This window comes from Hyperoodon ampullatus (assembly GCF_949752795.1).
Source record: "Hyperoodon ampullatus genome assembly, chromosome: 8".
Taxonomy (NCBI): domain Eukaryota; kingdom Metazoa; phylum Chordata; class Mammalia; order Artiodactyla; family Ziphiidae; genus Hyperoodon; species Hyperoodon ampullatus.
In genome coordinates this window covers 104,310,738-104,338,415 of record NC_136921.1, presented here as the reverse complement: position 1 = coordinate 104,338,415, position 27,678 = coordinate 104,310,738, and the positions used below count along the sequence as shown (strand labels likewise).

The 27,678-nt window shown below is 39.7% G+C and overlaps 1 protein-coding gene across 2 annotated transcripts in view; it reads left to right on the top strand.

Moving 5' to 3' along the window:
- The window catches only part of CNTNAP5 (contactin associated protein family member 5), a gene marked incomplete at both ends in the record, with an annotated part of 875,910 nt that overhangs the window by 587,302 nt on the left and 260,930 nt on the right, over positions 1 to 27,678 (top strand). For both annotated transcript variants that reach the window (XM_079710301.1, XM_079710300.1), the window contains one exon: positions 14,545 to 14,664. In XM_079710301.1, coding sequence (XP_079566427.1) covers positions 14,545 to 14,664 — 120 coding nt within the window. The remainder of the gene's footprint in view (positions 1 to 14,544; positions 14,665 to 27,678) is intronic.

Genomic DNA, 27,678 nt, shown 5'->3' with positions numbered 1-27,678 from the left:
TCCCACCCCTCCAGGTGATCACAAAGCACCAATCTGATCTCCCTGTACTATGCAGCTGCTTCCCACTAGCTATCTACCTTACATTTGGTAGTGTATATATGTCCATGCCTCTATCTCACTTTGTCCCAGCTTCCCCTTCCCCTTCCCTGTAACCTCAAGTCCATTCTCTAGTAGGTCTGCATCTTTATTCCAGTCTTGCCCCTAGGTTCTTCTGATCTTTTTTTTTTTTTTTTTAGATTCCATATATATGTGATACCATACGGTATTTGTTTTGCTCTTTCTGACTTACTTCACTCTGTATGACAGTCTCTAGGTCCATACATCTCACTACAAATAACTCAGTTTCATTCCTTTTTATGACTGAGTAATATTCCATTGTATATATGTGCCACACATTCTTTATCCAGTCATCTACTGATGGACACTTAGGTTGCTTCCATGTCCTGGCTATTGTAAAAAGAGCTGTAGTGAACATTTTGGTATATGACTTTTTTTGAATTATGGTTTTCTCAGAACATATGCCCAGTAGTGGGATTGCTGGGTCGTATGATAGTTCTATTTTTAGTTTTTTAAGGAACCACCATACTGTTCTCCATAGTGGCTGTATCAATTTACATTCCCAGCAACAGTGCAAGAGAGTTCCCTTTTCTCCACACTCTCTCTAGCATTTATTGTGTGTAGATTTTTTGATGATGGCCATTCTGACTGGTGTGAGATGATATCTGATTGTAGTTTTGATTTGCATTTCTCTAATGATTAATGATATTGAGCATTCTTTCTTGTGTTTGTTGGCAATATGTATCTCTTCTTTGGAGAAATGTCTTTATTCTTCTGCCCATTTTTGGATTGGATTGTTGTTTTTTGATATTGAGTTGCATGAGCTGCTTGTATGTTTTGGAGATTAATCCTTTGTCAGTTGCTTCATTTGCAAATATCTTCTCTCATTTTGAGGGTTGTCTTTTTGTCTTGTTTATGGTTTCCTTTGCTGTGCAAAAGCTTTTAAGTTTCATTAGGTCCCATTTTTTTTTGTTGTTGTTGTTGTTTTTATTTCCATTTCTCTAGGAGGTAGGTCAAAAAGGATCTTGCTGTGACTTATGTCATAGAGTGTTCTGCCTATGTTTTCCTCTAAGACTCTGATGGTGTCTGGCTTTACATTTAGGTCTTTAATCTATTTTGAGTTTATTTTTGTGTATGATGTTAGGGAGTGTTCTAATTTCATTCTTTTACATGTAGCTGTCCAATTTTCCCAGCACCACTTATTGAAGAGGCTGTCTTTTCTCCACTGTATATTCTTACCTCCTTTATCAAAGATAAGGTGACAATATGTGCTTGGGTTTATCTCTGGGCTTTCTATCCTGTTCCACTGATCTATATTTCTGTTTTTGTGCCAGTACCATACTGTCTTGATTACTGTAGCTTTGTATTATAGTCTGAAGTCAGGGAGCCTGATTCCTCCAGCTCCATTTTTCATTTTCAAGATTGCTTTGGCTATTCGTGGTCCTTTGTGTTTCCATACAAATTGTGAATTTTTTTGTTCTAGTTCTGTGAAAAATGCCAGTGGTAGTTTGATAGGGATTGCATTGAATCTGTAGATTGCTTTGGGTAGTAGAGTCATTTTCACAATGCTGATTCTTCCAATCCAAGAACATGGTATATCTCTCCATCTATTTGTATCATCTTTAATTTCTTTCATCAATGTCTTATAATTTTCTGCATACAGGTCTTTTGTCTCCTTAGGTAGGTTTATTCCTAGATATTTTATTCTTTGGGTTGCAATGGTAAATGGGAGTGTTTTCTTAATTTCACTTTCAGATTTTTCATCATTAGTGTATAGGAATGCAAGAGATTTCTGTGCATTAATTTTGTATCCTGCTACTTTACCAAATTCATTGATTAGCTCTGGTAGTTTTCTCGTAGCATCTTTATGATTCTCTATGTGTAGTATTATGTCATCTGCAAACAGTGACAGCTTTACTTCTTCTTTTCCAATTGGGATTCATTTTATTTCTTTTCCTTCTCTGATTGCTGTGGCTAAAACTTCCAAAATTATGTTGAATAATAGTGGTGAGAGTGGGCAACCTTGTCTTGTTCCTGATCTTAGTGGAAATGGTTTCAGTTTTTCACCATTGAAGATGATGTTGGCGCTGGATTGGTCATATGTGGCCTTTATTATGTTGAGGAAAGTTCCCTCTATGCCTACTTTCTGGAGGGTTTTTATCATAAATGGGTGTTGAATTTTGTCAAAAGCTTTCTCTGCGTCTATTGAGATGATCATATGGTTTTTCTCCTTTAATTTGTTAATATGGTGTGTCACCTTGATTGATTTGTGTATATTGAAGAATCCTTGCATTCCTGCGATAAACCCCACTTGATCATAGTGTATGATCTTTTTAATGTGCTCTTGGATTCTGTTGCTAGTATTTTGTTGAGGATTTTTGCATCTATGTTCATCAGTGATATTGGGCTGTATTTTTCTTTTTTTGTGACATCTTTGTTTGGTTTTGGTATCAGAGTGATGGTGGCCTCGTAAAATGTATTTGGGAGTGTTCCTCCCTCTGCTATATTGTGGAAGAGTTTGAGAAGGATAGGTGTTAGCTCTTCACTAAATGTTTGATAGAATTCACTTGTGAAGCCATCTGGTCCTGGGCTTTTGTTTGTTGGAAGGTTTTTAATCACAGTTTCAATTTCAGTGCTTGTGATTGGTCTGTTCATATTTCCTATTTCTTCCTAGTTCAGTCTTGGCAGGCTGTACATTTCCAAGAATTTGTCCATTTCTTCCAGGTTGTCCATTTTATTGGCATATAGTTGCTTGTAGTAATCTCTCATGATCCTTTGTATTTCTTCAGTGTCAATTGTTACTTCTCCTTTTTCATTTCTAATTCTATTGATTTTAGTCTTCTCCCTTTTTTTCTTTATAAGTCTTGCTAATGGTTTATCAATTTTGTTTATCTTCTCAAAGAAACAGCTTTTAGTTTTATTGATCTTTGCTATCGTTTCCTTCATTTCTTTTTCATTTATTTCTGATCTGATCTTCATGATTTCTTTCCTTCTGCTAACTATGGGTTTTTATTTTTTGTTCTTCTTTCTTTAATTGCTTTACGTGTAAGTTTAGGTTGTTTAGTTGAGATATTTCTTGTTTCTTAAGGTAGGCCTGTATAGCTATAAACTTCCCTCTTCGAACTGCTTTTGCTGCATCCCATAGGTTTGGGGTTGTTTTGTTTTCAGTGTCATTTGTTTCTAAGTATTTTTTGATTTCCTCTTTGATTTCTTCAGTGATCACTTCGTTATTGAGTAGTGTATTGTTTAGCCTCCATGTGTTTGTATTTTTTACAGATCTTTTCCTGTAATTGATATCTAGTCTCATAGCATTGTGGTCGGCAATGACACTTGATACCATTTCCATTTTCTTAAATTTACCAAGGCTTGATTTGTGACCCAAGATATGATCTATCCTGGAGAATGTTCCATGAGCACTTGAGAAAAATGTGTATTCTGTTGTTTTTGGATGGAATGTCCTATAAATATCAATTAAGTCCATCTTGTTTAATGTATCATTTAAAGCTTGTGTTTCCTTATTTATTTTCATTTTGGATGATCTGTCCATTGGTGAAAGTGGGGTGTTAAAGTCCCCTACTATGATTGTGTTACTGTCGATTTCTCCTTTTATGGCTGTTAGTATTTGCCTTATGTATTGAGGTGCTCCTATGTTGGGTGCATAAATATTTACAATTGTTATATCTTCTTCTTGGATCGATCCCTTGATCATTATGTAGTGTCCTTCTTTGTCTCTTCTAGTAGTCTTTATTTTAAAGTCTATTTTGTCTGATATGAGAATTGCTACTCCAGCATTCTTTTGATTTCTATTTGCATTGAATATTTTTTCCATCCCCTCACTTTCAGTCTGTATGTGTCCCTAGGTCTGAAGTGGGTGTCTTATAGACAGCATATATACCGGTCTTATTTTTGTATCCATTCAGCCAGTCTATGTCTTTTGGTTGGAGCATTTAATCCATTTATATTTAAGTTAGTTATTGATATGTATGTTCCTATTACCATTTTCTTAATTGTTTTGGGTTCGTTATTGTAAGTCCCTTCCTACCCTTGTGTTTCCTGCCTAAAATAGTTCCTTTAGCATTTGTTGTAAAGCTGGTTTGGTGGTGCTGAATTCTCTTAGCTTTTGCTTGTCTGTAAAGCTTTTAATTTCTCCGTCAAATCTTAATGAGATCCTTGCTGGGTAAAGTAATCTTAGTTGTAGGTTTTTCTGTTTCATCACTTTAAATATGTCCTGCCCCTCCCTTCTGGCTTGCAGAGTTTCTGCTGAAAGATCAGCTGTTAACCTTATGGGGATTCCTTTATGTGTTACTTGTTGTTTTTCCCTTGCTGCTTTTAATATTTGTTCTTTGTATTTAATTTTTGATAGTTTGATTAATATGTGTCTTGGCCTGTTTCTCCTTGGATTTATGCTGTATGGGACTCTTTGTGCTTCCTGGATTTGGTTAACTATTTCCTTTCCCATATTAAGGAGGTTTTTAACTATAATCTCTTCAAATATTTTCTCAGTCACTTTTGGTTTCTCTTCTTCTTCTGGGACCCCTATAATTCGTATGTTGGTGTGTTTAATATTGTCCCAGAGTTCTCTGAGACTGTCCTCAATTCTTTTCATTCTTTTTTCTTTATCTGCTCTGCAGTCATTATTTCCACTATTTTATCTTGCAGGTCACTTCTTCATTCTTCTGCCTCAGTTATTCTGCTATTGATCCCTTCTAGAGAATTTTTAATTTATTGTGTTATTCATCACTGTTTGTTTGCTCTTTAATTCTTCTAGGTCCTTGTTAAACGTTTCTTGTATTTAATCCATTCTATTTCCAAGATTTTGGATCATCTTTACTATTATTATTTTGAATTCTTTTTCAGGTAGACTGCCTGTTTCCTCTTCATTTGTTAGGTCTAGTGGGTTTTTGCCTTGCTCCTTCATCTGCTGTGTGTTTCTCTGTCTTCTCATTTTGCTTAACTTACTGTGTTTGGGGTCTCCTTTTCGCAGGCTGCAAGTTCATAGTTTCCGTTGTTTTGGGTGTCTGTCCCCAGTGGCAAAAGTTGGTTCAGTGAGTTTTGTAGGCTTCCTGGTGGAGGGGACTAGTGCCTGTGTTCTGGTGGATGAGGCTGGATCTTGTCTTTTTGGTGTGCAGGTCCACGTCCGGTGGTGTGTTTTTGGGGTGTCTGTGGCCCTATTATGATTTTAGGCAGCCTCTGAGCTAATGGATGGGGTTGTGTTCCTGTCTTGTTAGTTGTTTGGCATAGGGTGTCCTGCACTGTAGGTTGCTGGTCATTGAGTGAAGGTGGGTTTTGGTGTTGAGATCTCTGGGAGATTTTCGCCGTTTGATATTACGTGGAGCTGGGAGGTCTCTTGTGGACCAGTGTCCTGAACTTGGCTCTCCCACCTCAGTGGCACAGCCCTGATGCCTGGCAGATGCCTGTCCTCCACACGGCTCAGAATAAAAGGGTGAAAAAAAAGAAAGAAAGAAAGAAGAAGATAAAATAACATAAAATAAAGTCATTAAAATAAAAAATAATTATTAAGAAAAAAATATATTTATAAGTAATAAAAAATAATAACTGGACAGACAGAACCCCAGGACAAATGGTAAAATCAAAGTTATACAGACAAAATCACACACAGAAGCATACACATACACACACACAAAAAGAAAAAGGGAAAAATATATATATACCGTTGCTCCCAAAGTCCACCTCCTCAATGTGGGATGATTCGTTGTCTATTCAGGTATTCCACAGATGCAGGGTACATCAAGTTCATTGTGGAGATTTAATCCACTGCTCCTGAGGCTGCTGGGAGAAATTTCCCTTTCTCTTCTTTGTTCGCAGAGCTCGCTGGGTTCAGCTTTGGATTTGGCCCCTCCTCTGTGTGTAGGTCGCCAGAGGGTGTCTGTTCTTCACTCAGACAGGACGGGGTTAAAGGAGCAAGTGGGTCGGGGGCTCTGGCTCACTCAGGCCGGGGGGAGGGAGGGTTACAGATGCAGGGCGAGCCTGCGGCGGCAGAGGCCAGTGTGACATTGCACCAGCACGAGGTGCACCGTGCACTCTCCCGGGGAAGTTGTCCCTGGATCACGTGACCCTGGCAGTGGCAGGCTGCACAGACTCCCGGGAGGGGCGGTGTGGATAGTGACCTATGCTTACACACAGGCTTCTTGGTGGCAGCAGCAGAAGCCTTAGCATCTCATGCCCGTCTCTGTGGTCCATGCTTTTAGCTGTGGCTCGTTCCTGTCTCTGGAGCTCCTTTAAGCAGCGCTCTGAATGCCCTCTCCTCGTGCACCAGGAAACAAAGAGGGAAGAACAAGTCTCTTGCCTCTTCGGCAGCTCCAGACTTTTTCCCGGACTCCCTCCCAGCCAGCCGTGGTGCACTAACCCCCTGCAGGCTGTGTTCATGCCGCCAGCCCCAGTCGTCTCGCTGGATTCCGACCGAAGCCCGAGCCTCAGCTCCCAGCCCCGCCCGCCCTGGCGGATGAGCAGACAAGCCTCTCGGGCTGGTGAGTGCCGGTAGGCACTGATCCTCTGTGAGGGAGCTCTCTGCTTTGCCCTCCGCAACCCTGTGGCTGCGCTCTCCTCTGCGGCTCCGAAGCTTCCCCTCTCCACCACCCGCAGTCTCCGCCTGTGAAGGGGCTTCTAGTGTGTGGAAACCTTTCCTCCTTCACGGCTCCCTCCCACTGGTGCAGGTCCCGTCCCTATCCTTTTGTCTCTGTTTATTCTTTTTTCTTTTGCCCTACCCAGGTATGTGGGGAGTTTCTTGCCTTTTGGGAGGTCTGAGGTCTTCTGCCAGTCTTCAGTAGGTGTTCTGTAGGAACAGGTCCACCTGTAGTTGTGTTTCTGATGTGTTTGTGGGGAGGAAGGTAACCTCCGTGTCTTACTCTTCCACCATCTTGAAGCTTTTCTTTATTTATTTTTTAATATAAGTGAGTTCATCTGTATTTTCTTTTATTGCTTCTGGATTTTGAATCATTGTTAGTTAAGTTTTTGCCACTTCCAGGTTATAAAGAAATTCTTTCTTATTTTAAATATGTACATATTTGATTTTTTGGTATTTAAATCCCTTGTTTGGAATTTGATCCTGATCTGCGGTATGAGGTGTGGATCTGATTTTATCTTTTACTATGTGGCTTCCCAGTTTTCCCAGCACCAATTATTAAAAAGTCACTTTTTTCCCTATTGATTTGAGCTGCTTCCTTTATCATATACTAAATTTCCCTGTGCACCTGGATGTCTTGGATTTTCTGTTCTGGCCATTGTTCTCTTGATCCATGCATCCATTTATCCATCCATTCATCCACATTAGATATAGATCCAGTAAAGTTGGCCTCACCAGCTCTTCTTTTTCAGTGTTTTCCTTGCTCAGTTGACTAACTTGTTCGTTCTTCCAAATGAGCATTACAATCAATTTGTGTAGCACAAACCAACAAAACAAGCAGACAAACTAAACACCTAATGGTCTCTTGGTTAACACTGTGTTAAATATATACATTAACTATGGGAGAAATGTTATCTTAAGAGGATGTTCAAGTTTATTTGTGTGTTTAGGCATATCTTATAGTTTTCTTATTTTGTTGTTGAATGTTTCACATAAAATTTACACTTGGGAATCTTCCTTCCTTCTTCCCTTCCCTTCTTCTTTTGTTTCTTCTTCCTGTCTTCCTTCATTCTTCTTTCCCTTTGATATTGTAAAGGAGGGTCCCCTATCAGTATTTTCTAACTAATTTTGCCTGTAATAGAGGAAAGCTATTGATTTCCATATGTTAATCTTATAGCTTACAACTTTTGTCTTTAGTTATTTTACACTGATTATTTTAGTATTTTTAGATATGTAATCTGATTATACATGAAAAGAGTATAACTTCTTCCTTTCTAATTTGCATGCCTCCCGTTGTTTTTTCTCTTCTAATTTCGATGACTAAAACTCTAACACAATGTGAAGTATTAGTAGAGATCATGAAGATGCTTGTTTTTGATCTTTGTCTGACCTGAGTGGGAAATTCTAGTGTTTTCACATTAGTTACCTTTTAAATGAGTGGAGAGATCATACCATTTTTCTCCTTAGCCCTATTATGATGACTATATATAGACATAGTACATTTTCTAATATTGAACCACACCTGCATTTTTGGATCAAGCCCCCACCTGGTCATAATTTCATTTCTAAATATGCTATCGGGTACTATTTGCCAATATTTTTGCAATTTTAAAATTTATATTCATAAGTGAGGCTGTAATTTTTCTTTTTGTGTGGTCTTTTTGTCAGGTTTGGGGATCACCTTTATACTTACTTCATATAACACATTTGGAAGATTTTTGGAGAAGGATAAGTAGCATTAAGGATTATCTGCTCTTTAAAGAATTATCTAAGGAAAAAAATTGGATCCTGCTGTATTTTTTTCTTATGGAGTCTTTAAATACCTTTTCTCTTTCTTTTATAGGAATTGGTCTTTTCAAATTTTCTATCTGTATTGGGCTTAATTTTGATGAGTTTAAGAGCCTGAATTACTTGAAATCAGAACCATGTCTCTTTTGTTTACTTTTCTCAGAGGCTAGAGTTAACTGAAAAATCAGTAAGCTTACAATATGTGTGTATAGAATACTTGTTATATAGTGTGTTAGGCATGCAGTAGAGAAAGAACAATTTAATCAACAAGTAGCATGCTTGTACTTCCTGGAAGTGTTGATGAATTTACTTTCACTTCCTCCTAACACTTCACATAAACAATAGTAATTGATTTTTTTAATGGTCCTGTCAGTCAGCAGCTGATCCACCTTGCCCCTTACTACTTCCCAACCTTCAACTTTAATAACGAGGTGATCATAAGAGATGTAAAGTGCACCTGGCCAGGAGTTAGGGAAGCTAAAGGAGGAGATAGCCCATCTGGAATACCAGCTGGCTTGGCTGCCCCACATTTACAACTGAAGTCAGAAGATAAGCAGCAATGTGTGTCATCTGCAACAGCATCTCACGCCCTGCATCAACCTCACAAACATAAAATGAATGTGTGTGGTGTCACTTCCACCTTCCAAATCTCATGTAACATATCCCTCTAAATCACAGACTCCAGCAAGACCAAGAGAGGAGCCCTACAGACATTAACATGAGGGTTTCCCACGGAGTTGTCCAGCCAGTTAACCCTACAATAAAGCCCATAGAGGGCAAACCACAAACGTTTGCTTAGTGCTGACACTTAGTGCTGACCACTGTTAAATATGAGAGGACCACACAAGATTACCTGACATCCCAGAAAAGAGTCTAACATGCCAGATAAAACAGAGACCAAAATAAAACACAAAACAAGTAAGCCAATTAAGCACGTGAGCACATAAACACACACACACCCCTACCTTGGAGGAAATAATGTACACAGAAAGAAGAAAATTTTCTAAAAAACTATATTACAATTAATATTTTCAGAGATTTTAGAGATATATTTCATCAATGAATCAAGAATTGCATGCTGTTAAAAAGAGTATTCAGAGGTGGTGGGGGGTGAGGGAAAGCCTCCAGGGGATTTAAATCTGGGAATGACCCAAATGTCCTACAATGGCTTAACTGTTAAACACACCGCCATTGAAACAGCCAAAGCCTGAGGATGACCCAATGTCCTACGATGGCTTAACTGTTAAACATGCCACCAGTGAAACAGCCAAAACCTGGGAATGACCCAAATGTCCTATGATGGGTTAACTGCTAAATAAACTGTGGTATATCCATACCATTGGATGCCACTCAGCAATTAAACAGAAATAAACTATTGGTGCAAGAAACAACTCAAGTGGATTTCGAGGGAATCATGCTGTGGGAAGAAGCTATTTTCAAGAGGGAATGTCCAGCATGATGGTGGGGAGATGGCCAGAGGAGACAGCTATGTTCCAGGTTGGAAGCATACCAGTCCAGTTTGCCACAGGTCAGAAAGATCCAGAAGATAATTTTTCAAAGAAGTTGAAATCCATAGAATACCTGAAATGTCCAAATATTAAAAAATAATTATTATTATTAGAGACATTTTCAAACATACACAAAAAGATAGAATAGTATAATTGTCCCCAATGTACCCTCCCCTGTTTCAGTATTTATCAATAGGCTACCATTTTTGTTTCCACTATGCCCCTCTTTGTTTTCGATGAAGTATTTTAAAAAACAGATTGTGGACATAATCATTTTACTACAAATCCCTAAGTATGTATCTCTGACAAAGATGAATGTTTTATCTTTTAGAACATAACCACACTACCATTATCATAGCCAACTAAAATTAAAAATATTTAAAGATACCAAATCTGATTTTAATTTTTCTGGTTCTCTTAATTTTGTCTTTGGTTTGTTGGAATCAGAATCTTTACAAGGTCCATACACAGTGTTTGACTGATATGTTTCCTGCATTTCTATCCCCCTTTTTGCCATTTATTTGTTGAAGAAACTGAGTCAGATGTTCCCAGAATCAGAATTTAACTGATTGTGTTTTTATAATGTTGAGTGTGTTTCTTTACCTCTTACTGTGAATTAGTGTTTAAATCTCAGGGCTTTATTAGATTCAAGTTCAAATTTTTGGCAAGAATGTATCTTAGGTGGTGCTGTGTATTTCTTATTACCTCACGTTGCAGGCATCTTGATAATCACTTTTGGGTGTGTTGAGATTGATCAGTGAGTTTGGTTATTGTTAACTTAATCCATCCACTAAAAAAGGACCCCCTCAACTTTTCATCTAATGATTTAGCAATGCTTGATAATTATTTTCTAATTCTTTATTTCATTGGTCTTTATTTCATTCTGCTGAGGGCAGAATCATGGAATGATTGTTGTCTTAAGTCAGTTCTGGAGTGGTTGGTAACCTGGCAATGCATAACTGATAACACATGTACTAGAGATGAAACAAGATTACCAAATACTGGCTATTGTTGAAGCTAGTTGTGATATCAGGTTTATTTTATTACTCTCTGTGCTCTTTGCATGTATTTGAATTTTTTGTGATAAAATGTTAAGAAGAAAATACTGAATTTAAATATCACTTGAAATAATTTGTAGTTAAATTCAATTATTTTAGTTTCCTTTCCATATTTATGAATTGCACCTTTTCTTCTAGTATATTTAATTTTGTTTTTTTGTTTTTTAAAAATATTTATATTGATTCAAAGTTAAAAATATGGCATATTCAGAAAGGCCTAGTTTTTGTCCCTGTCCCCTTTCTCCCATTCTTTCTCTCTCCATAAGTATCCATTTAAATTAGTTTTCACCTGAATATTTTGGAAGGCATTTTAGAGAGTTGTTAGTGAATTTGTAGTTAAATTTGTGATATATACCTAGAAAATAAGGCAAATGAGAGGAAGAAGACAGTTATTAATTTCTAGAAAAATGAAATTGTGTTCAGGAAAGGAAAGAACCACATTATCATATTTGCTATTCATGAATAGCATGCTTTCTGTTGTATTAGCATATACAGTAATGATTGATCTAACTAAAATTGTGATCCTACTATATTGGCAGTATGTGGAAACTGAAAGTTCTTTGTATGTGGGGAGAGGTGATGAAAAAAGCAAAATTCTCATCTTTCCTATTGGTAAGTGAATAGATGACCTATAAATATGGAAAATCAAGAAGTAGCAGTATAGACATACAATTTAGAGATACAATAGTCAATACCAAAAGAATAAGCTAAGAAATAAATGTCATCATCTCTGCACAGAAGGGAGGTAAGACCTATTGGTTTTTCTTAATAAGTCTTGTGATTCATGAAAAAAAATTAAGTAAGCAAAAAATTGACAAAAAATAAGAGGCAACATAGCATGAAACAATTTAACATTAATAATAATAATCGTTTATATTTATCAAGCACTTCCTACATGCCAGGTACTATGCTAAGTGTTGAACATGGATTATCTCTGAATCTTTACTTCAGTTGTATGAGATAGACTCTTTTTTTATGCCTATAACCGCATGAGAGAATTAATGCTTTGAGAGTATATTAGCTCTTTACTGCTGCATGATGAATTACAGCAAAAGTTATTCTCTGGAAACAACAGATGTTATTACTTTATAGTTTCTATGGGTCCTTGAGCAACTTGGCAGGGTAGTTCTGGCCCAGTCTTATGGGGCTGCTTTCAAGGTGTCAGCCAGGGCTACTGTCACTTCAGTTAAAACTCTGGAGAGAAGCTTCCAGGCTCATGCTGTGGACCTCTTCAAAGGGTTACCTCAGGACCTAGCAGTCGGCTTCTCTGAAAGCAGGTGCTCCAGAAGAATCCGAGTTGGAAGCCATGTGTCTTTTTACAACCTGGTCTTGACAATGACATCATCTTCTGTCAGAAGCAGGTCAGTAAGTCTAGACCACACTCAAGGGGAGGGCGTGAATTCCAAGAAGTGCTGATGACTTATCTTAGAGGTTGCCAGGTGTGTTATCAGATGTGTGACACACACCTTGGTGTGTTATAAGCTATATGTTATGCTCAATATGCAGGGTGCAAACTGACCCTCCCATGGACCCACAGCTTCAGAAATGGTGTATGACTGCAAGGGAGAGTTACATGAGTACAAGGATCACCTTGAATTCACTCTAATTTATACAAAGTCAAAGCCTCTCAAGCTTTAGAACTTTATTTGTAGTGAATTATTTGAAGCACCCCTCACACTTGATCATGTCAAACTACAGCTTCGTATTCCTCGGCTGGGACATTAGTCACAGGAGCATGGTAGTTAAGGTGAGGACTTACTGCTCTATCTTTAAAACTGTTAGGAGCCACTGGAGTGTTTTCAACACAGGAGGATGACATAATATTGTATGCGTACATGCTGTTCTGAGCTACATTATTTTGTCTCAAGCATCAACGACATTCTACTTTCTCATGTGTGAAACAGCAGATCCTCCTTTCCACCCTACCAAATTCATTCATGTGGGTGTATTGAAATTTGTAAATTTCTTTTACCTTCAGACTGTTCAAAATATCCCGTCTCAAGACAGCTGTGTCTGCCTCTCTCTGAGCACATAAAGATCTTTGTGGCTGTAACAAGGCTGCGAGCTTTCTAAGGCACAGACTCATTGCCACATCCTTAGTCTGTTGTTTGGTGGCCACCACACTGTTGACACATATGAGGAACTCAGTAAATGCTTGTTAAGTCAAAATGGACTAAACTTGATTGGGCACCTACTATATGATAGTTATTGTGCTGAGCTCTGGGTATATAGAAGTAAGACCGTGTCATTTTAGTTTATGAATGAAAACTCATGACTGTATATTCAGTTTTACATTCACTAATCAAACATTTTCTTATTGAGGTATAGTTAATGTACAATGTTGTGTTAGTTTCAAGTGTACAAAAAAGGGATTCAGATATACGTATCTATCTATCTATCTATATATATTATTTTTCAGATTTTTTTCCCTTATAGATTATTATAAAATATTGAGTATAGTTCCCTGTGCTCTACAGTAGGTCCTTGTTAGTTATCTATTTTATATTTAGGACTGTGTACATGTTAATCCCAAACTCCTAATTCATCCTCCTACCTCACCCTTTCCCCTTTCATAACCATAAATTTGTTTTCTCTGTCTGTGAGTCTGTTTCTATTTTGCAAATAAGTTCATTTGTGCATTTTTTTAGGTTCTATATATAAGTGATATCATATGATATTTGTCTTTCTCTATCTGGCTTACTTCGCCTAGTATGATAATCTCTAGGTCCATCCATGGTGCTGCAAATGACATTATTTCATTCTTTTTAATGGCTGAGTAATATTCCATTCTATATATATGCCACATCTTCTTTATCCATTCCTCTGTTGATGGACGTTTAGGTTGCTTCCATGACCTGGTTATTGTAAACAGTGCTGCAATGAACATTAGGGTGTATGTATCTTTTTGAATTCGAGTTTTCTCCACATATAAGCCCAGGAGTGGGATTGCTGGATCATATGGTAGCTCTATTTTTCGTTTTCTAAGGCACCTCCATACTGTTCACCTTAGTGACTGCACCAATTTACATTCCCACTAACAGTTTAATAAGAGGGTTCCTTTTTCTCCACTCCCTCTCAAGCATTGATTATTTGTACATTTTTAACTTTTGATCTCCCACTGTGAGTGTGGCATTCTGCTAGATGCTGGAACACAGCCTCACACTACACACTGCCACCACTCTTAAAGATTCTGTAACTATTGCAGGAGACAGAACAGTGTATGATGCCCTAGCTTCACAGATATGCAAGTGTAGGGGAAGGACAAACACATCAGCATAGGGAAGGGCTGTTTAAGAGGGAAGGGGAGACATTTTGGAGTATGTAACCTCGGAGTTGTTTAGAAGAATGAACATTAGGATGAACAGAGGATGCAAGCCCATCAAGCATTGGGGCACTAGTTGGTTAAGGCTTGGGGAGAAAGTTGAGGTTACAGGAGAAAAGAAAGAAATCACAACTGAAAGTACATATAATAAGTAGGAGTTACTGACCCTCCAAAGGGATATGCAGAACCAAGCCAAGTTTCTTCTCTGCTGTCTTTGTGTCTTTCCAGCCCTCTACGAGCAATCCTGCGAGGTGTACAGGCACCAAGGCAACACAGCTGGTTTCTTCTACATCGACTCAGATGGCAGTGGGACCCTGGGACCTTTCCAAGTGTACTGCAACATCACAGGTAAGGGTGCAGAATTCCTGCTCATGCTTCATGTCACTACGTGATGCAAAGGGAAATCCACTGGAAGGGGACACTTGTATAAATAAAAATTTAAAGGACCAACTTCAGTGGGGAAATGGTATTTAGGTAAATAATAGGATTTAGCAGCTAGGTTATTTTCATGAGAGAAGAAAACTTGTTAATGGTCTTGACAAGTTTCCACTGAACCAAGAATTAAATATCAAGCATTTTCTACAGAGCTGAACAAGATCATGTCTCTTAAAATTCAAAAACAGAAAGAGAAGCAAAATAACCCAACAGCCAAATATCAAAAGTTAAAATCAATAGAAAGGGCTTCCCTGGTGGCACAGTGGTTGAGAATCTGCCTGCTAATGCAGGGGACATGGGTTCGAGCTCTGGTCTGGGAAGATCCCACATGCCGCAGAGCAACTAGGCCCGTGAGCCACAACTACTGAGCCTGCGTGTCTGGAGCCTGTGCTCCGCAACAAGAGAGGCTGCAATAGTGAGAGGCCCATGCACTGCGATGAAGAGTGGTCCCCGCTCGCCGCAACTAGAGAAAGCCCTCGCACAGAAACGAAGACCCAACACAGCCAAAAAATAAATTAATTAATATCCTTCTTTTTAAAAAAAAAAAAAAATCAATAGAAAGCCCTGATTCAGGAAGTGGAAAAGCTTGATTCAGGTCTGGCTCTGAGGACCGTGACTCTGAGGGTCACTGTGAGCTTCAGTTCTGCATCGGTGAAATGGAAATAGTAGTTCCTGCCCCTTAGAGTTGTGAGGATGAAACAAAATCATCTGTATTGCTGTAACTATGCCGCAGATGCCTAACCAAAACACTGAGCTATTTCTATTTTCCCTGGCAATCTCATAATATCTTGCCACTTTTTCCTGAAGTGCCTACAGACGTATTAAGAGCCAATTATTACATGGGTTTAGAAGCAGCATGTGATCACTAATTTATTCTTAAAAAAATAATTCCACACCCCAAACCTGATGTAATATTTATTTAAAAATATAGCAATGCAAGCACTCTCTCTGTTTAGAATGTCAGTTGGCACATACACATTTTTTGTTTGTTTGTTTGTTTTGAGCACTGGCCTTCGGAGACACCAGCAGAATCATGTAATGAAGAAGGAAAGCAGGAGCCTGTTAAGGCTCTTTGAGTCCTCAGGCCCCAGACTTCGCTGCAACAGGGCGACCACATCTGTGGAGGTCTGTCTATAGTCAGACACTGTCCTGGCCACACAGGATATGCAGACAAATAAGGCATAGTCATTGTCATTCATGAGGCAGTAAAATCAGGGAAAATAGCATGCAGTATCACAGGTAGAAATGCAAGCAAGCCATTGCCAAAATGGTGATTGAGGACATTTAGCAGTAATTTGCCCATCTGAATACAAAAGGCCACAGGTTTTCTGCAGAAAATGCTAGTTACATGGAATTGGATGCCATTTCATTTCATTTCCATCATACTTCATCTCTTCAAAATGTATGCTAGCTGCTTCTCAATAGCCCTATGACATAATTAGAAATTGCATTACTGTTTTCTTTTCACGGTTGTGCCAGCCTATAATATTCAACAACCTGGTCAAGAAGGAGGCTTCTCAGTGGATCTTGGTTATTTTCAAAATTAATTAACATATGGATCTCTGGGGAATCATGCCAAAAATAGACTTTGCAGACCTAGAAATTCTAAATTCAGTAAATGTACTTCTATCGAGCTTTCCAAATGATTCTGAGGCAATTTGTCCCCAGTCCACAATTTACAAAAAAAGGAGGAAGTGTTTTGCTTGCAGAAGAAGGCAAAGGAGATCAGTGCCTGCTGAGTGATGGGTGTGACAAATAATAATAGGATTTGTGGTAATGGCATCAATGACTCAGCTCCTACCATCTTTGGGAACTGAACTGAGAGTTTACAAATATCATCTCTTTTAATTCTTGGCAACAAAAATACGAGGCGGATATTTTAAACTCTATCTTACATAGAAGGAAAGAGCACATGAGAATTTCATGACCTGCTCGAGATAATAAATCCTGGGACTAATAGTCAAGACTCAGGAAGCAAACAAGACCTTCTGGTGCAGCAATAATCTATATCACTAAAACATTAATTGGATACTTTGTATTGCTATGTTTTACTTGAAGCCGTGCTTTTATTTTTGTTATAAAAATAATCAATGCTAATTATGGAAACTTTAAGGAAAAGAAGAAAAGTGTGAAGAAATGTTAAAGTCACGTACACACCGCAATCCAGGGATTGCTATTGATATTTCATTGTTAGAATTTCCTTGGGACTTTTTGCTATGAATGCATATGTGTGTTTTTCTATGAATGTATATGTTCTTAAATGTATATTTTTACACTATGCATTTAAGAGACATGCATAGACATCCTATTTTCATTAAAATATATAGTTTGAAATTAAAATACATACATTAAATATAGCTTGACAAATTTAACTCTCCAAAATAATGTAAGTACAATGACACTGATTCATAGATCTCATTTACATGAAATGCTCTGCCTTTCTTTGGAAAGACTTCTCTCGGGATTTATGTTTGATATTTTGTCCAGGAATGGCTAAAGATGAATGTTTACATATATTAAATGTTGCCATTTTGCTGATGTGATGCTGAAGGCATCAGGACCTCTGATTTATGTCCCCAAATTGATAGGGTGCGTTGTGCACGATTGGGGATTTCTTTGAAGTATGCTTTTCTGGTCACACGCAATTGCAAAATATATAGGTGTTTGTTTTTGTTTTTGTTTTCCTAAAACACCTGTAAAAGTAAAAGCAAACTTCTGTGTAGGCGAATTATATCCATATTTAACTGACAAACATTTTTAATGCCTAAATATAACGATAATGAAATACATAATTTTTTATTTGTCAGTGTTAACTGTTCTTAAATGTGAGTGACTTAAGGACACTAGGAAAAGTGTGACAAAGTGGTCCAGGGAAGAGAGGAAGGGGGAGGGAGAGGAGGAGGGAGGAGAAGGGGGAACGGAAAGAGGGAGGAAATGGCCAGAGAAGACTTGCTGTGTGTTTAACTCCGGTTTCTAAGAGCACAAAGCTACTGGTCTCTGCACTTTTCAGAGGTATCCCTGGGGCATAACACAGAGAGTGTAAACCAAGCTGGGATGCAGGGAACCTGGGTTCTCTCTCTTACTGCTCTTTATGCCAGTCAGCTGGGTGCTCCCAGCCTGGCTGTGCATCTCGAAAATAAGGATCTGGAGCTAAGTGGTCCCTCAGGCCTCCCTCATTTAGAACTCCCTGAGAGATCATTTGAGGTTCCAAAGAAAAGGAGAAGTTTCCCCTAAGTCTGCAGATACTTGCAAATGGATGTCATGAGGGTAAAGGGCGGGTTTTAGTTGTGGAAAACTGTATATCTGAATCCCAGCTGCCTCGCATCTCTCTTTACAGTGTACCCTGGGGGTAGCTCCCCATTTCTATAGGTGAGGTGGCACCTTGCCCCTCCCGGGAGATTTAAGTCTGTGCATCTTACCTACCACGGGGTGATGCTGGGGAGATGAGGGCCACGAGTGCTCAAGGAGCAACTGCCCTCTTTGGTGTAAGGCAGTGTGATCTCTGCATGGGGATAGTAGGACAAATTATAGGAGTAACTTAGGGGATGATTAGGCTTATCGGTAAAGTGGACTGAATCTAGGCTTCTACAGATTTTGACAGGGTGCCATAACCCAGGCTGCATTCTGACACTAAGGGGTAGGAGAGAAGGATGAGAAATATAAAGAGTTAAGTTGCTTCAGGAATACACACTGGGCCTACTTTTAACATATCTCTAAATGTTGTACAGTTCATTTCAGCTCAATGTAAATTTGCACATTTCAGGCACTTCACAAACTGCAAAGGATACACAATTGTGTCTGTCTTAGTCTCTTTGGGCTGGTCTAGCAACATTCTGCAAATTGAGTGGCTTCCAAAACCCCTGGAATATATTGTCTCACAGTTCTAGAGGGTAGAATACCAAAATCAAGGTGTCAGCAGGGCCACAACCCCTCTGAAACATGTAGGGGAGTCTCCTTCCTGGCCTCTCCCTAGCATCTGGCAGTTTGCTTGACCCGTGGGTGCTCCTGGACTCCTAGAAGCAGCTCCTCCATCTCTGCATCCATGGGACTGTCTCCCTGCTTCTGTGTGATTACATCATAGTGACATCTTCCCCTCACATGTCTGTGTGTCTGTTTCCTCTTTTCTTATAAGGACACCAGTCATGTCGGCTTAGGGTCCAACCTAATGGAGTATGACATTATCTTAATTTGATTACATGTGTGAAGAATCTATTTCCCATTAAGGCCTTGCACATTCACAAGTACAGAGTGTTAGGTCTTTAAGTGATCATTTTGGGGGACACAATTCAACACATATCAGTATTATTTCAGTCTCCTCCACAGGCTAATCATGGAAAAGACACAGCAACAATTAAAATGTCTTAACAAGGATAGCACATGTGTAGTGTGTGTTGAGAGCCCACAAGAGGGGCACCTAACCCAGCCACTCATGGAAGAGCCATCAGGCAGGCAGGAAACGTCTCTAAGAGCTGGATGGAGGGTAGGAACTGGCCAGAAGAAGACACAAAGGAAGGCATTTCCAGGAAGAGCAAATGAATGTCAGGAACAAGGTTCCAGGGTCCCTTGATCCTGCACGTTTGTGGGGACCACCCAACTCACCAGGATGAGTTGCTAGTTTAGAACACTGAAAAATGCATGTACCTGAATGACTAGAAAATAAAAGGATCACAGTGACTTGATTAGGGACAAGCAGAAGTTTCTGAAGATCCATAATCTGAACTATAGTTTCCCAACAAGGAAATCGGCTGTCTTAATTCCAGGGAAAATAAGAATTTTTTTTTCAATTTAATTTAATTTTTACTTTATGTTGGAGTGCAATTGATTTACAATGTTGTGTTAATTTCAGGTGTACAACAAAGTGATAAATATACATATATCCATTCTTTTTCAGATTCTTTTCCCATACAGGTTATTACAGAATGAGTAGAGTTCCCTGTGCTATACAGTAGGACCTCGTTGGTTATCTATTTTATATATAGTAGTGTGTATACGTTAATCCCAAACTCCAGTTTTTATCAGATCATTCTTGAGCATGCCAGACTATTTAGCTGACCCTGAAGGAAAGATGAGCAACTTTCTGAGTACCAGCAACAAGCCACCATCCTCAGGTTATACACGGTCTGTAGCACTGTTCCTCTCTCTAGAGGACTGGATCTGGTTTACATTAGGGACTGTTTACAAAGGGATGAATGTACAAGAAGAAATTATGGGAATATACTGTACTATAGAGCTAGTAACAAAGGAGATGTTCCCACCATCAGGCCCATGGAGGTGAGGGGAGGGCATTTCACCAGAGCAAGAAGGAGGGCAGGATGTGAAGAATCTGTGCCTTGAGACAGCTGTGACGTGTTTGGGAACAGCCATCAAGGAGCTTGGGGAGTAACCTCAGTCTCTCCTCACTCCTTCCAGTCTCCTTCCTAGGTTTCTGTTGAGCAAATTCCGCTAGAATTCAGAAGGCATGAGCACTTATTGGTGTAATGCCTTTAGCCAGCCTTCCCGGGCACAGAGAAGGCTGCAGAAGGATGGAAAGTACATCTAGTGGGGCAAATGGAAAATATATTGTTTATAAAGAACCGTCCAAAGAAGCCTGGGGGAAAAATGATTTGAATTCATCAAGGATCAAGGATGGTGGTGAGGTGGGCGTGGTGAGTGAAATCCACAAACCATGCAAATATATGAAGCATGGATTTGTCCATTAGATTCCCACCTGAAGCAGAAAGGACCACCCTTTGCAGGTTCAGTCGAAGCGAGGTTAAGATGGATGCAAAAAACATACATGAAGGAGAGACTTTCAGAGATAGTTTACTCTAAAAGTTGATAAGCCACTCAAGTGATGAATAATTAAGGGGCAAGTGGACAACTAAGGGAAACTGTGACATATACCAGAATGTAATGTTTTGTTCAAAGGGACATCTGGGTCCCATGCCACTACCTGGTGGTAAAAGTCCCCTTAGCTTGAATGTGGACAGTTTCAGCCAATGATGTAACATTTGTGATAATCCTTGGCTATGCCGGTCTAGTTGGGCAAGTAGGGAGGGATGCATTTGAGAAAACAAGGAATCTAGTAGGACTCAGAATTGTATTTCTGGATGAAAATGAATGTAAGGTAGACTCACAGGATAGGTTAGATGCCATCTGGAAGTGAGGAAGTGTTGGGCACTGGTATCAATGCAAAGGGAAAGACAGAAGTGGAGAAAGAGCAGGGCGCAGGAAGTAGCTGGAATTAGCAAACATCTGAGGTACCTGTACAGGAAGTGTGTGTTGATGATACACGAGAATGTGGTGAGTATATCATCAACTTGGCTGAGTCATGATGTCCAGATATTTGGTCAGACATTATCATTAATGCTTCTGTGAAGGGTTTTTTTTTCAGATGAGATGAACACTTATATCAGTGGACTTTGAAAAAAGCAGAATACCCTCCAAAATGTAGGTGGGCCTCATTCAATCAGCTGAAGGTCTTAACAGAGCAAAAACTGACCTCCCCCAAGCAAGAAGGAAGTCAGCCAGCAGACTGTGTTCTGTCTTTGGGATTGAACTGCAGCTGTTTGCTAGGTCTCCAACCTCCTGGTCTACCCTGCAGATTTTTGACTTACCAAGCCTCTACAGTCTTGTGAGCCAATTATGCACTGGGAAAAAAAATATATATGGTTTTATATCCTGTTGGTTCTGTTTCTCTGGAGAACCTTGACTCATGCACTTGGTACCTACAGGTTGGGTGTGCTCTCCTCTCATTTTCGGAATATTTCTAACATGACACTGATCACACTGCATTATAACCACTGATGTTTACTTGTGTGTTCCATGGGACTGTGAGGTCCTGGATGGAAAATGAGAGACAGAGTGTCAGGAAGTCCTGGATCTACTTTTACACATACTCTAAGGAGTCCAGTGTAAATGGACTGCTGAGAAATCACAGCCAGACTGAAGATTCATTTCTGCCTTTCTCTAGTTTTTCTTTCCACTTCCCATAATTTATCTTAGACTAAGGCCCTGACCCATTACATCAATGACAGTTTGGAACCATGGATATTGCCTTAGTGTCTATTCTTAACTGGGCTTGAGTCATTCCTACTATTTGCAACCTCTTCTGCAAGTCCAAGAGTGAAAAGTGTCCTGCTGCTCATTACCCCCAAGACCTTTCACTGCTATCCAGCCTCCACAAACCCTTTCTTTTCTCCAAACATAAGAATGAGTAGTGGGAGGAACACATGTTTTGGAGTCACATCAGAGTTCCTATTTTAGTGCTGGCACATTCTAGTCATGTGACCTTGGACAAGTCATTTAACATTTCTGCATCTTGGTTTCCTTATCAGGAAGATGGAGAATAAAAATGTCTTCCTTTCGAGATTAATCTGAGGAATAGAATATACCTGCAAAGTTCCTAGCCCCCAAATGTAGATGATCAGGAAACAGAGTAGCCAGATATCATGATGTAATATTAACCATGACCTCTTTCACTCTCACTGCTGTTCTAGTGGTATAGATAACATCTATAAGGCCATCTGAGTTGCAAAAGATAGCTATTTCCTCTTGCCAGAAATAATGTCTTTATTCCTTCTGCATTGCCATGAGATTTCAGAGACTGCAGGAATTTCTAGGAGCCTGGAGGGAGTATTTCTGAGGGGAAGATTCCTGTATCAATAAAGCAGAATTAGAAGGGTGAGGCACTCTGACAAGATTTTCCCTAGAACTTGACCTTTCAACTCATTCAACTGTTTACATTTTGCCATTTTGAATGTTAACAGGACACCTTGTCAACATGTTAAAAGATGTTTCCCAGCCACACACTGTTCCTCCTCTGTGAAGTATAATTACATATTGAGATGCAAAATTGTCTAGAGCCACTAACAAAAACACATTTATTTCCCTTCTTGATGGATACAATGCCGGTTTTGTGTATCTAGACCTGTACAGTGATCATCAAGCATTGCAAGAAGTTTGCAAGGAAGATTTAGTCAAATCTTGAAAGCAAAACTTGTTTTCCTTCTCAAAGAGCTCCTAATCCATTTGCAAACCACCTTGCAAGTTTCCATATCTTAACACTCTTGCTATTATGATGCTCTGTTTCTCACTCCTTTGGCAGCAGGCTCTGGCTTCATTAAAACTCATCAAAGCATGCATAATGGAGTAGGCAGAGAAGCTGCAATTAAAGTCTCTCCAATACTCCTGTACATAAGTATGCAGTGAGATTGCAGGTAATAGATTATCATCCAAGTCACTGACAGAAAGAAAGGAATATCTCCATTCAGTTTGGTCTAACAGTTGTTGGCCTTGCTTCCCAAAGTTAGAGCAACATCACTGAGTTTACAGTGTTATGTATGGCCTGCACAAGAGTATGTGAGTGTACAGGAAACAAGAGTTACCCATGACATAGGATGAGACCACTTACTTATGGCACATTTATTTCTCCCTGAACTTAGTGCATTGTTAATTTTCTGCAGCTTTATTTTACACCAAAGAGAAGTAGAATTCAGTTGTTGGTGCCATGTGCATTTGTAATTAAGTTTTGTCTTGGTATCTCCTATTGGCTGATTTCTACCCCTGAACACTCCACTGCTAACACACACACACACACACACCCCAAAAAGGAAGTATCAGCTTCCATTGCCCTGCCAAATTCTTCTACAAGAACAAGCTGGGCTCAAGTTCTCAAGTTTGTTTTCTTAATCATATTTTGGATAGCCATCATTACAGAAGTATTGTTGCCAAAAAATTGTGACTTGATTACAGACTGTAAAACTGTACACAGTATCTACTGGACACAGGACTAGTTCAAGATGCATCACTGTGAAGTAGCTGGAATATTGTTCTCTTTTTACAAATGTGCTAATGAGGTTAGTAAGTTATACAAAGAGGATTCCAATTAGAGCCATCAGATCTAAATGTTTTGCTATGTCTGGTATGCAGTACTTCTTATCAAAGGGGTCTAAAGCATGGGAGGCAACCTTCTTCTATTTGAATCATTATGCATTGGTTGTCTGCTCTGGCCAGGCACTGACAAGGCATTGAGGATATAGAAATGATTAAGATACGGTCCCTCAAGTCCACAGAATTTATCATCTCATGTCCTTGTGGTGAGAAAACACCCGGATCTTTCCCACTCTGATTCATAATTCACATAACAGTAAGAGTGACGCTTTAAAAACAGATCTGACCATGCCTCCTCATCCCCTTCCCCTTCTACCTGTGCAAACTTCAAGCTCCTTGCTCATGGCTTACAATTTTTGAAGGACATTGTTGTATAATGTGTTCATATGCATTAATTAAAAGTCTTAGGACAATGTCTGGTACTTTTTACATCCTCCAAATTATGATCGTTATTATCTATGATAATTATTTAGGGGCCACAAACAAGGCCCCTGGTCTTTGTATTTCAGTCTCTCCCTCTGTACATGACAGGTGATGACAATAGCTTTTTATGATTGGTGACCTTATGGCAAGTTAAATGAGTTAACATTTAAACAATGTTGGAGAGTGACTGACACAGAGCATGTGGTGGAAAAGATGTAGGTTTTTCTCCTTCTCTTCTTCCCCCTTCCCTTGGAAACATGTGGCTTCTCTGTGGGCAGCAGGTTCAGATCGATCTGGACAGGAGACCGCAGGCTGTGTCCCCGGTAGCCCAAGCATCATTTCTCGGTTGAGACTCACTCATGGATGACATACGCGCGGTGGCTCGCTAGCGGTTTAACCAGTTGGAGTAATCCTTGTGTTGTTGCTTCTATTCCAGAGGGGCATGTTGTTTTCTGTAAATCAAGTGTTTTCCAGAAGACTCTTTGGGGTTGAAGAATGGTCATTCACCAGCTTAGAAGAGGGAAACTTTTTTTAAAATGCCTGTCTCCCTGTTTAATACATCATGCTGTCAGCCAAGGCGTGGTGACCACATAGAGCTTCCAGAAGGCTGGTCTCTTAGGTGAAGCTGGGGATTGGATCTGCTTGTGTGGAAGACCCAAGCTTTAAAGGGGTCTCTCTGGACTGGTGGCAGACGGCATAATCTCCTGCTAAATTGGGCCATTAAAGAAAACTACTAAGTCGTAAAGCTGTAGCATTACCCTGAAAGTAAAGCACCGTCACCTTTGAATTGCCATGAGTTTTCACAGGCACTTAGAGAAATGCCTTTCACACCAGTTTAGCACGGCCGGTTGGCTCCAACCACAGGGGGTAAAGACAGGAGTCTCAGCACAGGGGTGGGGAGAATGATTGCAATGCGATTTTCCATTGACTTATTTGCTCATTCATAAATTCACCCCCACCCTTTACTAACATTTCTTGAATTCCTTTATTAAACTCTCATTTATTTACTCATTCTTTAATTCTCTCATTTATTCATTTCCACAATTATTTGTTCATGAGTTCAGTTACATTATTCATTCATTCATTCATTCAGCCAGTCAGATATTCAGCTGGCCATCCAGGATAAGCCACTTAAATAAATTTTTCAGCACTGATGGAGATAAGCCCTAAGGCTTCAGAATGGATGCTTGTCTTGTCCTCAAGGAGCTCACAGTTCAGAGAGGTTGTCAGACTTTGTAAAAAGATATTTTCCGCCTGGTGTGGAAGATGGAATAGAAGCCAATAGATGGTGCAGAAAGAGTACAAAGGGCACGGTGGTTAAATCAAGGGATACGAGGAGACTGGGGACAGTGCTCAGAGAAGATGTGCTTGAAGAGATGCCCTCTGAGCTGAATCTTGTCCTGGAAACAGCTAACATTTAATTGAGCATCTATTTGTTGGAGGTGCCATGCTAGGCATTTTACATCCATGAGGTCGTTCAGGTTTTCTAGCAATCATGTGAAGAAGGTGCCATTCTTTCCATTTTATAGGGAAGGGCACTGAAATCTTGAGAGGCTAAATAGCTTGTCCAACTTCTTGCAAGGAACGAATAGTGAAGAGCCAACAGTTGGGTCTACATCTGTGATTCCCGTGCCTGGGTTCCTAGACCAGGTGACACAGATGCTCTAAGGCAAACAAAAAAAAGACCCATGTGTCCACCCTTCCTCTGTCCTGTGCTGCCTCCATCCATCGGTCGGTGCCACAGTGGAAAGCTCTTCAAGGAAGTGACCCTGAAGGAAGGAGGTCTGTATCATACTTTCCTGGATCATCACTTTACTCATTTATCAATTGGGATGATCATATCCACCTTTCATGATTTTCTGAGCATTCGATGAGAATTATATAAAACAAAAGTTCTTAAATTTTATTTCTCTGCAAAATGAACTGAGATGAATGTTTAAAATGCCTTTTCCGAGGCCTATTCCCAGCAATGTTTATTCAGTAGGTTTAGGACAGTGATCAAAAGTAACATTTTGAGCAAGCACCTGAAGATTCTGGACCTTGGGAAGTATCTATATAAGGTGATTAGCACAGTGTATAGCATTTAATGTCTCCTTCTGTATTTGTCTCCCCACTTCTAAGGTGGTGGGGGGACTGACCAGTGACTAAAAGAGCTGTTCTTCTTAAGACCTGAACACAAGGCTTATCCTGACCCCTACTTGATGGACTTTTCACAGCACATTTTTATTGCAGATACCTGGAGAGCCCTTCCTCTTGTTGTGTGGGGATCAGGACACAGTCCAAACAACCAGTATATATTGAGGCTCCCCTGTGTTCTGTGCTGTATAAGTCACTATAAACCACCGACCCTTGTGCCCTAGGACCTCATACTTAACTTCCAGCTCTTCAAGCCCTTTTATTTCCATATTTAATTCATCCAATTATCCTGTAGATACTCAACAACCATGGGATACTGGGCATGTTCACTTCTGTGAGGTTCAGTTTATTCATCTGCATAATGGGGACGATCAGTCACTCTTACCTCAGTGGGTTGATGTGCAGATTAAATAAAATTAAATGAGCAGCATACCTCATATGCTCAGTGCAATATCTAGCATTCTCTAAGAGCTCCGGAAATAGAAATCACAATCACCCAGCGTCATCATCATAGGAAGATCTAAATGCTGAAGGAATACAGAGGCAGGAGTGATCAAGTAAGACTTTGCTGGAGACATAGGGCTTAGGTATGAAGTTGAAAGATAGGTGTCCCAGGCTAGGCAGAGAAGAGAAAAGAGGAAAAATCAATCTTGATGAGCTCAGTGGTGGTATGGGTGTGGCGATGCAATGAGCTTGTAACCAAGGGCTCTTTGCCTCGTTTGAGGGCTCCTGGCTCACATGTGTGTTCTAATACAAGATTACTATTGGGCAAGCACTTTTCTTGATCAGAACAATGAAATAACAAGTGGGAGTCAAATGTGTCTCCCAGAAAGCTTGCTTGTTCTCACTCACTTTTGCTCTGAGCCCAGGATTCCGGGGAGAGATGATGACTCAAAGTCTAGACCTTCCAAAGAATTACAAAAGCCCAAGATGTACTAGCAGCTTGTGATTCCACATTCTGTGAAGTAAGGGAAGCAGAGGCGCCCTTTGTCTGGGAGTCTTTTTTTATAACTATTCACGGCAGGTGAACTCAGGTCTCAGGAGCACCAATCAGCCTTTCTTGCTCCGGGCACAAGAGTTTGTTCTATTTGTATCTGCTTGTAAAGGGAAGCTGGTAAGAGACATTTGGAGGTTAGACCGTCTGTGGGGACAGATTCACATGGCTTTTTCCGTGCTACCTATGAGTGTTCTGTCCAACTCTCGTGCCTTTTATACAGTTTTATTCTTCTGGAATGTCATTTCCTCACCTCCTTCTTTAGACTGAGCCCTCATTCTTTTCTCCTATGATTGTCCTTTGCACATCACTATTCTCAAGGATCCCCCTTGAATCCACATAATCAAGAAATATCTATCCAATCCAGCATTGGTGGTAAGAGCTTGGGCTTGGTTTGCATCCCAGCGCTGACACTTCCTAGTTTGGTCAAGTTACGTGATCTGGGTAGTTACTTGGGCTCCTTGTCCCTTAGCTTCCTGCTTTGTCATTAATAACAGACCCTA